General features: G+C 35.5%; 1 protein-coding gene and 1 pseudogene across 2 annotated transcripts in view; one reads left to right on the top strand and one right to left on the bottom strand.

Moving 5' to 3' along the window:
• Nucleotides 1-12,562, top strand: part of EMSY (EMSY transcriptional repressor, BRCA2 interacting) — a 546,562-nt gene that overhangs the window by 32,799 nt on the left and 501,201 nt on the right. For both annotated transcript variants that reach the window (XM_036258223.1, XM_036258222.1), the window contains exon 10: nt 4,883-5,134. In XM_036258223.1, coding sequence (XP_036114116.1) covers nt 4,883-5,134 — 252 coding nt within the window. The remainder of the gene's footprint in view (nt 1-4,882; nt 5,135-12,562) is intronic.
• On the bottom strand, nt 6,533-8,293 carry LOC118627785 (annotated as a pseudogene).

Genomic DNA, 12,562 nt, shown 5'->3' with positions numbered 1-12,562 from the left:
TGCATATAAAAGTTATGTTTACATTGTACTGTAGTCTGTTAAGTGTGCAATAGCATTATGTATAAGAAAACAATTTATATACCTTAATTTAAAAATACTTTATTACTAAAAAATGCTAACCATCTGAGCCTTCAGCAAGTCATAATTTTTTTTGCTGGTGGAAGGTCTTGCCTTTAATTTGTTAAAGAACAAATATCTGTGAAGTACAATAAAGTGAAGTAAGTAAAATGAGGTATGCCTGTATTTAACATACACAACTTTTTTAAAAAAAATCCTCACTCAAGGATATTTTTCCATTTATCTTCAAATAGAGTGCAGGGGGCGGGGGTACAGGACCAGGGACCAAACCACAACTGAGGCTCATGCCCTTGACTGGAATTGAACCCATTTTTCTTTGGTCCACAGTCTGATGCTCTAACAGCTGAGCCAAACCGGCCAGGGCAACATATACTACTTTTTATTGTTATTTTAGAGTATATTCTTTCTGCTTATAAACAAGTTTGCTATAAAACAGTATGCTGTCTTACATTGGTAGCAGCCTCATATATCCAGTGCTTACTATATCTCTTGATTACATCATTTTCTCTTGTGCTTGATTTAATTTCGTATTGTTTTATATAGTAACATAATCTACAGGCTTGTAGCCTAGGAGCAATGGGCTGTACCATGTAGCCTAGGTGTTCACTAGGCTATACTTATATCCAGGTTTGTATAAGTGCACTCTATGATGTTTACACAAGGACAAAATCACCCAATGACATTGGTGCATTACTAGTGACATCAAAGATCACTGATCACAGATCACCATAACAAATATAATAATAATGAAAAAGTTTGAAATATTGCGAGTATTACCAAAATATGACACAGAGACATGAAGTGAGCAAATTCTTTTGGAGAAATGGCACTGATAGACTTACTCAACAGGGTTCCCACAAACCTTCAATTATAAAAAAACGCAGTATCTGTTAAGCACAGTAAAGCAGAGTGCAATAAAACAAGGTGTATCTGTACTGTGACAGTCTTCTGCTAACATTTTATTTTCCCTCCTTGATCCCACTTCAACCTAAGTAACATGTTGCTTTCAATTATATCATACTCAATAATACTCCTGTTTTCTTTACTGTACTTATTTTCTTTAGGTTCGCCCTGAATGCAGTTCCTGTTTACCATTCCTGTTTCATGAAATCCTGTTCTTTTGAAATTCCTAACCCTGTCAATTCAAATTTGGTCCTCATTTAGCACTGAAGTTTATTGAAACCTAATAATATTAGTGGAATAAATAATTTTAAGGAACAGCCCAACCTGTGTGGCTTAGTGGTTGAGCATCGACCCATGCACCAAGAGGTCGCTTGTTTGATTCCTGGTCAGGGCACATGCCCAGGTTGTGGGCCAAATCCCCAGCTGAGGGCATGCAGGAGGCGTTCTCTCTCATCAATGTTTCTGTCTCTCTCTCTCTCCCTCTCCCTTCCTCTCTCTAAAATCAATAAAGAAAATAAATAAATAAAATAATTTTAAGGAACAGTAGAGAACAAAAGCCTACCAGTAATCCCACCACTTTATCACAATAGCACTTTTCATTTTATATATTATTGCCTTTTTTTACCCATATGAATATCTTTTTTTATATATTTTGAATAAAAAATCTGTATTCCATTTGGTATTATACTTTTTTGTAACATGGCTTCGTTAACATCCTTCTATTTTTCTGTAATTATCCTAATTATTTTCAGAGCTGTTTAATGAAATCTATTACTATTGCATAATTTATTAAATTTGGATATTTAGAGTATTTCCAGATTTTGATATTATAGATTTATCTCTAGTGAACGTCTTCGTGAATTTAATTGGACCCTCTATTTTCTTGGAACTAGTTCTCAGGAGCAGGATTACCAAATTAAAGGTTGGAATTTTTTGGCCGAGTTTGCTAAATGATATATTTTAGTCCCAAGAACTGTGTCATCTTGGAATATTTTGCTAATATGTGTTCTACTATTAAGTCCTTGTTTCTCCTGTTTACATAAAAGGGAAGGGTATAATATCTAGGATTTTAAAAAATTGGATGACATGCTATTCAACCAGTCAGTTGTTTAATATCTGATTATTTTTCTTTAATCTCTATAAGACAAAATAGTTAATAGTCTTAGAATTAATGTATCTTCTTTCTCCTTTATTTACATCACTGCGTTTTAATGTTTTCTAGGCTTCATTCTTTCTCTAGAGCTCATGTTAAAACAAAAGTATTTTATATTTATTCAGTATTATTAATGTCGCCTGAACTGTGTGTAATTTCTCCAAATATGGACTATAAGGTTTTCTCAGATTTTAACAGTAGTCTGTAATCTTTTGGGACATTTAGATGTTTAATAAATTGTTAGAGTCCCTGAATTGTTAATATCTAAATGGAATTGCAAAAGGAGATTAAGTCATTGAACAACTTTACATAAATCTGTACCAAATGATTATTTTTTTACAATAAGAAAATTTATTATTTCACAAAACCAAAAGTCTGGAAGCAGAGAGGTTCCAGTTAAGTTACCTAGTAGCTCACTGGAGCCATCAAGGAGTTGCTTACCTTTTCTGCTTTCCTTTGTGTATCACCTTTTTCCCCCAGGTACCTTCCATAATGAATGCCAGATTGAGTGCAAGTTTCACATATCACATCCAGATAAGACAATGGGCATAGGAAGAAGAGATAATACTTTTCTTTGGGTTTCTTGTGAAAGAGAAAATCTTTCCCAGAAGTCTCCAGAAGATTTTCCTCTTATTGGCCACAAATGTGTGATATACCCTACCCTAAACTAGTTCTTGGCAAAAGGAACAGGGCCACCAGGACTGGCTTCAGTCAGTTAGGAATTACCCTAAAGTATGTGCCAGTGCCCAGAAAGATGGATCCTTTGGGGGAAGGAAAACAGGGTTCTATTAGAAAGGAGAAAGAAAATTAGGTAGACAACCAACAGTATGCGCTACATTAGATTATTTAATAAATAGTTTAGAACAATTAACTTTTCATTCTGTTTTATTGCATGTCAGTGAAATTAAGTTGATTGAGAGAACTGTTCAAATGACCTGTGTGTATGTGTGTGTGTTTGTCTAATTGTTGTATCAGCTACTGAGAGAGTAGTGTAAAAATCTCTAGCTGAAATTTTGGCTTTGTTCTCCTTTTAACTCTCTCAGTTTTTGTCTCATGTATTTTGAACTCTGTTATTAGATGTACATACATTTAGGATTGTCATATCTTCTTGATGAATTGACCGCTTTTCATTATGAAACATTGCTCCTTTTCTCTCATAATACTTCTTCTTTTTTTTTTTTTTATATGTAACATTCTGCCTTTTATGTGAAAACAAAAACAAACAAAAAACAAAACAAAGAGATAGATCAGTATGCATCTACTAATAAATACATAAAATACCTCTGAAAAGATTCATAGGAGACCAGGTTGCTTGGACCCTCTCCACTAAGCCTGGCTGCTTCTGAGGAAGTAAAATGAGGGCCAAGAGGACAGGAGGGAGGAAATGCAAAGTTTATACAATTCAGATGTCCCCTTTAAGAAATCATAATACTTCTTGTTTTGATGTCTACCTTTTCAGATATTAGTGTAGCCACTTCAGCTTACTGATGGTTATTGTTTGCATTATATATCATTTTTTATTTCTTTTAACCCATCTGTGCTTTTGTATTAAAAATATACCTCTTATGAACATTAGTTAGGTCTTGCTTTTTATTTATTATAGTTTTTAATGATAGATTTGTGTGACCATTTGATTATCTTCTCTAACTTTCCTGAATAGGGACTGTTTCTTGGATACAAAATAGTTTCCCACTGATCTAGCATAATGTATCCATCCGTTAAGTAAGTTTTTATTGAATGAATTAATATTCAGAGAGTGAATTTTAATCAGATCTACAGATACTATGTTTTTATGTGTTTGAAGGCATGATTTGAATGCAATTCTCTGATTCTGAAGTCACCCTGACTGCTTTTACATCAGATGCTTTTTGTGTACAAAAGGATATGGAGAACATTGTTTAGTTAGGGAGTTACTCATGTGCACAATTTACCTTAATATAAGAGTTCATTAAGGAAGCAATATAAAGGTTAAGGCTTATAAGTAGTTTTAAAGTAATAACTTTCACTTATATAACACTTTATTTTTATTGAGTCATAAAATGTTGGTGCCTTAAAGGGACTCCTGAGATAACCTAGTTCAGCACAACTAAGCACTATAGCACACATATCACCAAATTACTAGTATTCAGTGGGGGTTGAGGTGGGCAAGGTAGAAGCATGTGTAAGTAATGTGAGTAATCCCCTCATTTTATAGACAAAAATGTGACTACACCTTCTGTCTGCTTTCAAGTATTTCTCGTTCTTTCATTTTACCTGATCACACAGCAACCCTTAGACTTGTAGTGTAAGGAAAATTCAACAAATGGGGAAGCTGAGGCCCAAGAGTCAGTGACTTCTCAAGGTTTCTTCTCCATCTTTATCATTCTCCAGAAACATTTTACATAAGGATGTGATACTATTTTTAAAATTTTCTGGAATGCAATGTCGTGGTGGGGGTGTGGTGGAATAAGGTATGAATAGCCAAAGTACTTGATAATTAGGCTATTAATTCATACTTTGTTTCTTCTGTGTTAACTCTTCACCAAAAGAAAATCAGGTTTTTTTTTCATGTGAGAGCAATGATTCCTCCTTTGCAGAGTTTACGGAATAGATACTAATATGTAAAATACCACACATTATATCAGACACTTACTGGGTGCTTAATAAATTATTGTTTTTATTCATTTACCTCATCTGTATTATCTAGTACAATAATCATAAGTAATTTTAATTATGCTAAATATTGAATTTTATTTTCCTCTTCTACAGGTATATCTACATCAGCAATCAAAATGGCATCAACCAGACTTCCTTCCCCTAAAAGCTTAGTGGGTGCTCCAACTCAGATTCTTGCACAGTTTCCTAAACAGCATCAACAGTCTCCTAAGCAACAGTTACATCAAGTACAGCAACAGACACAGCAACAGGTGGCCCAGCCTTCAGTATCTCATCAGCAACAGCCTCAGCAGTCTCCTTTGCCACCTGGTATCAAGCCTACCATTCAAATCAAACAGGAGTCAGGTAACTGGGAAATGTTTACAAGATATGGTAATCCTCCTCCAATCACCAGCTCTCTGAAGACTGCTAATATATATGAATTTACTTCCATATACAGTTTTCTTAAGCAACAGATTTTTAAATTCCAAAATATATTTTGAGACCCTCCTGTTGGAAATACCTATATGAAAAGAACTAGAGCTTGGGAATAGAAAAGGAATGAAAAACAGTTTGCACAGCAGGAAGAAGTTTGTTTTGTTATTTCAATGAACTCTCAAGAGGGATAGAGAAAACTGAGGAAGTAAACCCAGATTTTAGAATTATACTCTGGGGCCCACAGGGGTCATGGGAAGTGGACACTGGAAAAATTAGTCTGGGGAGTCTTGTGTTGGAGGGCAGTTCATATTTATGAATGTAACATAAAATTGTCATGAGCAGAAGAGGTGCTAAGATTATAAGACATTATATACTATGAAGAAGTTTGTGGCTTGCAGAGTAACAATTTAGCAGGTTATTGAAAGCATCTCCAGCACAAGAGAACTCAGAGGTAGGAGTCAGTTACTGTAAGTTATCAAGTCATAAAAGTATTGAATAGAAAGGCAGGTAGGATGGAGGCTGAGTCACAGGGAAATTAAAAAGCCTCTTAGCATACTTAATATTTATAAGAAAAGAAAATGGATTTTTTTTTTTCCTCCAATAAATCTGACTTTATTTGGTGGTAGAACAGGAATTTGGAGGATGCTGACGTTTTCAATTTGGTTTGTTTTTTTTGATGGGAACATCGCTGCACATAATTACAAACTTGTTTTCTTGTGATGGGAACTCTTAAGATATACTTTCTTAGCAACTTTCAGATACATAGTACAGTATTGTTAGCTATAGTCACCATGCTATGCTGTACATTACATTCTCAAAACTTGTTTATCTTATAACTAGAAGTATGTATCTTTGACATCCTTCACCTATTTCAGCCAACCTCTCACCTATTATTTGTTCCCTTGTATCTGTGAACTCTTTTTTTGTGGGTTTTTTGTTTTTTTGTTTTTTTAGATTCTATATGTATGTGAGATCACACATGGTTTGTTTCTCTGACATATTTCATTTAGCATAATGCCATTCATGTTGTTGTAAATGGCAGGATTTCCTTCTTTCTCATGGCTGAATAATATTTCATTGTATCTATATGCCACATTTTCTTTTTATTTAAATTATTCAGAGTTAACATTTTAATTTTTTTAATATTTTTAAGATTTCGCACATGATTTTTTCATTCACATATAAGCAAACCTTAAAGTAATGTGTGATAGCCCTGGCTGGTTTGGCTCAGTGGTTGGATTGTTGGCCTGCGGACCAGAGAGTCCCAGGTTTGGTTCCCGCTAGGGGCATGCACAAAAAAAAATAAAAAAATAAAGTGTGATAAAATTAGTGATGAAAGAAATGACTCATATGGGCAAGGATTATTCTCAGTTCATCTCAGGCCTCAATCACACCTTGTCAGCAGCAGAACCAGGTGGAGCTGTAATGTACTTCACGCCACTCCTCTTAGCTCTCTCTGTCTGTATTATCCCTGAAAGGCAAGAAGGTATCAGAACTGATAGAAACTTCACTAAGTTTGTCAAACCATTCGTTCTTCTCTGCCTCTGTTAATAATTCAGGGACTTCTTTAAACAGTGCTTTCCCCTTTACTAAATTTTCATCCTTGCTGATGGTTCCAGTAACATTGATTGATCGCATTGGAGATTTCTTCTCCCTTCACTCCAGTTTTAAACTTCATTGAGAGCACTTGTGGATGATGTCTAAACCATTATCCACGTTCGCCTTATCTCCTGCAAGGCGTGTGCATTGTATCTGAGACTGCTGTCCTGCTTTAATGCCAGTAACCTGACCGTTCTTGGCATAGCACATGGAGTTAAATGGAGTATACTTGACAGCAGTGATGGCCATGAAGAGGTCTCTGAGCACACATTCCAGCAAATCTTTATTCTTGGTAAAAACATTGCTAAAAAAGACCTGTCAGTAACACCATTATTTCTCTTCTGGCTTAAATAAAGACCAAAGAGAGTTCGAACTTCATTTTCACCTGGATTGTAAGACTAATCCATCTGAAGAACACAATAGTTCCCATTTTTCTTTTTAGGAAGTCTTTTTAAAGCTTCTTCATATCCCTGGGCAACAATACCATTAGATACCTCTCTGGAGATAATTTTGGCAGTAGGGACATATATATCAGATAATGCAACAAAGTCCCTGAAAGAAGACATCCTATTGTCCCCTCTTGCTTGTGCATTTGTAGTTGATACGCGTGTAAGGGTTTTATACATGTCATAGACAATGCAGACTTTGGCCTCATCTTCACTAAGTGGAGTTCCAACAGCAGTGCCTGCTGGGCTGACATGTTTGAAAGAGACAACAGCTGGAATGCCTAAAGGTTCTTCATCAGCTGCCAGGCATTCAAAGCATCACACAAATTTATAAATCCAGGACCTCCATTTAGCGCTGTGATGGGAAGTTTGGGCTCCAGTGTGTATAACTGTGCTGGAGTTTGATAAGAGTTCATTCCATACCTCAAGGACATCTGAGATATTCCTTTACTGTATTGTTTCCTGAAGTAATCTGAATTTGCTTCATCATATTGTGCCATATGAGTGCAAGCCTTCAAGGCTAACTGGCACCTAGTCTCCAAGGAGGTGTCTTTACAGTTGGAGCTCTGATCTCTGTGGACACAACAGCCTAGTCCTCTGGTTCACACACGATGGTCATTTGAGTGTGGTTTTGGCTGTTGCTCTCAGCATAGTTACTCCATCAATATCAATTTGCCCAACAGCCTCTTCAGTTATATCTGGAGAAGCACTGTCTTCACAAAGGAATTCAGATTACAAGTAACAACTCTTGTAAGATTGACATCAAGTCTGGCTATGTCAGCATTATCTTCTGGGATATTATGAGCCAACATTTCAGCATGGACTGCAAGATGCAATTTTTTCACACACCCCACTCTCCCTAACATTTCAGGAAACCCCATCAGCTCAGAGACATCTCTAACTGCCAGACCAGTATCCCTGAGAGCTTTTGCAGTCCCTCCAGAGCGTTCAGATTCAAACCAACAGAAGATAGGTTTCTGGCAAATTCCATGAGGCCGATTTTGTCAGAGACACTAAATAAGGCAAGCTGGCCAGGCACCATGGCTATAAGCAACAGGGTCAGGGTATAAGCAGGAGCAGGAGAAGGGACACCACGTGCAGAGGGAGGCAGAGTGAACCCCACATTTTCTTTATCCATGAAGGACACTTAAGTTGTTTCAGTGTATTAGCTATTGTAAATAATGCTGCCGTAACCTTGGCCGGTTTGGCTCAGCGGTTAGAGCGTTGGCCCGTGGACCAGAGTTCCAGGTTTGGTTCCTGCCAAGGGCGCATACCTTGGTTGCAGTTTGTCCCCGGCCCTGGTTGGGGTCATGTGGGTGGCAACCACTCGATGTGTCTCTCTCACATCGATGTTTCTCTCTCTTCTCTCTCGCTCCCTCCTGCTCTATCTGAAGATAAATGCAAAAATGTCCTCTGGTGAGGATAAAAAAGAATAGAATAATGCTGCCATGAACATGGTGATACAGATGTCTTTTCAAGATTGTGTTTTCATTTTCTTCCAAAAAATATACAGAAGTGGAATTGCTGGATCATATGGTAATTTCACTTTTAATTTTTTGAGGAACATCCACACTGATTTTCATAGTGGCTGCACCAATTTACATTCCCACCAGCAGTGCACAATGGTTCTCTTCCAGATCCTCACCAACACTTGTTATTTCTTGTCTTTTTTATAATAGCATTTTAACAGGTGTGAGTTAATACCACACTGTGATGATTTGTGATGTTTAGCACTGGTTTATGTATATGTTGGCCATTAGTATGTCTTCTTTGGAAGAATGCCTATTCAAATCCTCTGCTCATTTTTTTTTTTTTTTTTTTGCTTTTATTTATTTTTTAAAAAATTCCTTTTTGTGTTGTTGTTACAGATGTTTCTCCTTTTTTACCCCATTGACACCCTCCTCACCACCCCACCCCCGCCCCATCCCCAGCTTTGTTGTCCCTGTCCATTGGTTATGCATACATGCATATATGTTCTGCGGTTTATCTCTTCCCACCCCCCACCCCCTCTTCTGAGGGATGTCAGTCTGGCCCTACTTCCATGTTTCTGGGTCTACCGTATTCCTCAGACTGTTATGTTCATTATATTCCGTATATAAGTGAGATCATGTGGTATTGTCTTTTTCTACTTGGCTTATTTCACTTAGGATAATACTTTCCAGGTCCCTCCATGTCGTCTCAAAGGATAAGAGATCTTTCTTTCTTACAGCTGCATAGTACTCCATCGTGTATATGTACCACTGCTTTTTTATCCATTTGTCTACTGATGGATACTTGGGCTGTTTCCAGATCTTAGCTATTGTAAATAGTGCTGCTATGAACATGGGGGTACATATATTCTTCCTGATTGGTGTTTTAGGATTCTTAGGGTATATTCCTAGCAGTGGGATCACTGGGTCAAATGGAAGTTCAATTTTTAATTTTTTTTAATCAAGCTCATTTTTTTAATCAAGTTGTTTGATGTTTTGATATTGTTGAGTTGTATGAGTTCTTTTAATATTTTAAGAGTCTCATGCTCTACCGACTGAGCTAGCCGGGCGCTTCTTTTAATATTTTAAATATTAACCCCTTATTAGATATGTGATTTGCAGATATTTTTCTCTTTCTGTAGGTTGCCTTTTCATTTTGTTGGCGGTTTCCTTTGCTGAGCAGAAGCTTTTTAGTTTGATACAATTCCACTTTTTTTAAATTGCTTTTGCCAAGACTGATATCTTAGAGTTTACCCCCTATGTTTTCTTCTAGGAGTTTTATGGTTTCAGGCCTTACCTTCAAGTCTTTAATCTATTTTGAGTTTATTTTTGTGTAAGGTGTAAGATAGTGGCCCAATTTCATTCTTTTGTATGTGGCTATCCAGTTTTTCCAACACTGTTTATTAAATAGATTATCCTTTTCCCATTGTATGTTCCTGGCTTTTTAATATTAAAGTAATCAACCATATATGTGTGGGTTTATTTCTGGGATCTCTATTCTGTTCCATTGGCTTAATGTGTCTAGGCCAATACTCTACTGTTTTAATTATTATAGTTTTGTAACATAGGTTGAAATCAGGAAGTGTGTTGCCTTTGGCTTTGTTCTTTCCCGGGATTGTGTTGGCTATTCTAGTCTTTTGTGGTTCTATACAAATTTTAAGATTGTTCTATTTTTGTGAAGAATGCTGGTGGAATTTTGATAGAATTGCATTGAATCTGTAAGTTGCTTTGGGTAGTATGGACATTGTAACAATATTGATCCTTCCAATTCATAAGCATAGAATGTCTTCCCTTTTATTTGTGCCTCCTTTATTTCTTTTATCATTGTCTTACAGTTTTTAGTATACAGATCTTTCACTTCCTTGGTTAAATTTATTCCTAGGTATTTTATTATTTTGATGCAATTGTAAATGGGATTATTTTCTGAATTTCTCTTTCTGAAACACAAATGATTTTTGTATCCTACAACTTTACTGAAATTGTTTATTCTAACAGTTTTTTGGTTGTGTCTTTAGGGTTTTCTATATATAATACCATGTCATCTGCAAATAGAGACAGTTTTATTTATTTCTTTCTGATTAGGATTCCTCTTTTGGTTTTTCTTGCCTAATTGTTCTGGCTGAAAAGTCCAGTATTATGTTGAATAAGTAGTGAGAGTGGGCATCCTTTTCTTTTTCTGAAAATTGATTTTTAATCATCTCTTTGGAATTAGCAGAGCTGGGAGATACCAAGTTTCTTATTTTCCTGTGGTTTATGGGAAACATTTGAATGTATTATTTTATTCTGTTTTCTTAGTGTTTGCTCATGGTATTTTAATATATGTGTGTAACTTATCAGTGTTTTTCACCACATATTACTCTATATTTGAAATAATTATAGCTTTCTAGTAAGGAAGGGAGATTTCAGTATCTCTAATATTTGTTGACATGTAATACTTCAGTGTTCCAGTTTCTGAGGTCTGCTTTGGTGGCATTTTATTTGTGAATTAATTGTTTATTTCTTAATAAAAAATGCATTTATGAAAAACTGAAAAATATGAAAAGTTATACAATGAGTAACTTGTTCTCTGTCTGTCCAGTTCTCCCTCACCATTACAGGTCTTAGTATTATGTATTTTCAGATTCTCTGCATATACAAGCAAATTTAAATTGAATTTTTCTTCTTCGTCTCTTTTTATAAAGATATAGAATCTAACACCTGCACCTTGCTTTTCTTCCTTCTGTAACAATATTTCTTGTAGATCTTTACATAAAATTGTCTTGGCATACAATAGTGGATGAACCATAATTTATTTAATCCTTTATGAGGTTGTTTGTATTCTTTTGAGATTTTTCCAAACAAAATGGCAGTAAGCAAGACTGTACATAGTTATTTTGTATGTTTGTAAGTATTTCTGTAGGATAAATTCCAGGAGAGTGATCTCCAGGAGACTGATTTCCAGGAGTATGTCAAAAGATAAAAGAACTTTAAATTTTCATATATATTGCCTTATATTCTTCTATAAGTATTTTCAGTTTATACACCAACCAGTAATGTACATGATTCCCAGCTTCTTCCCAGTTCCCTATTCCAGCTAGTATTTTATTAAATAACTGGATTTTCCCAGTCTGATTGTGTGTGTGTGGGGGGGGGGCATTAACTCAATGTTAATCTGGTCTTTATTTCTCTGAGAGTGAGTTTGAGCAACTATTTATATCTTTCAGAGCCTGTTTGTGTATTGTCTGAATTCATTTTCCATTCTACTGTGGCCTTTTTCTGATCAATTTCTAGGAATGTTTTATATATCAGGGTAATTAGCACTTGTGTGTTTCATGATTTGCAGAGATTTTCCTCCCAATTTGTTTGTCTGTTTACTTTATGTATGGGGACTTCTGCTGTGCTCTGCAAATCTGTTTTGTTTTATATAGTTGAATTTCTCAGTGTGGTCTTTAATGCTTCTATATTGTTGGTCACAGTTCACATTTTTCACATTTAAATCTTTTGAAATTTATACTCATATCAGGTAAGATAATACAGTGTATTGAAGTGTATTGATAGTCATAGGGAAATTGGTCTGCCGCTTTTTTTTGTGTGTGCAGTTTTTTGTCAGGCTTTAGTTTCAATATGTGTATTTCCAAAAGAATCGTAAAGTTTTCCATTTTTTAAAATGCTCTGGAGTTGTTTTTTTTAAAACATCTTTATTGAGATATAATTCACATACCATTTAATTAACCCATTTAAAGTGTAAATAATTCAGTGGTATTGAGTGTATTCACAGATATGTATGGCCATCACCACTGTTGATTTTAGAACATTTTTATCACTTCAAAAAGAAATCCTGTTTTCTTAGCTATCATCTCCCT

This window comes from Molossus molossus, unplaced genomic scaffold, assembly GCF_014108415.1.
Source record: "Molossus molossus isolate mMolMol1 unplaced genomic scaffold, mMolMol1.p scaffold_m16_p_13, whole genome shotgun sequence".
Taxonomy (NCBI): domain Eukaryota; kingdom Metazoa; phylum Chordata; class Mammalia; order Chiroptera; family Molossidae; genus Molossus; species Molossus molossus.
This window is presented reverse-complemented; position numbering and strand designations above follow the sequence as displayed.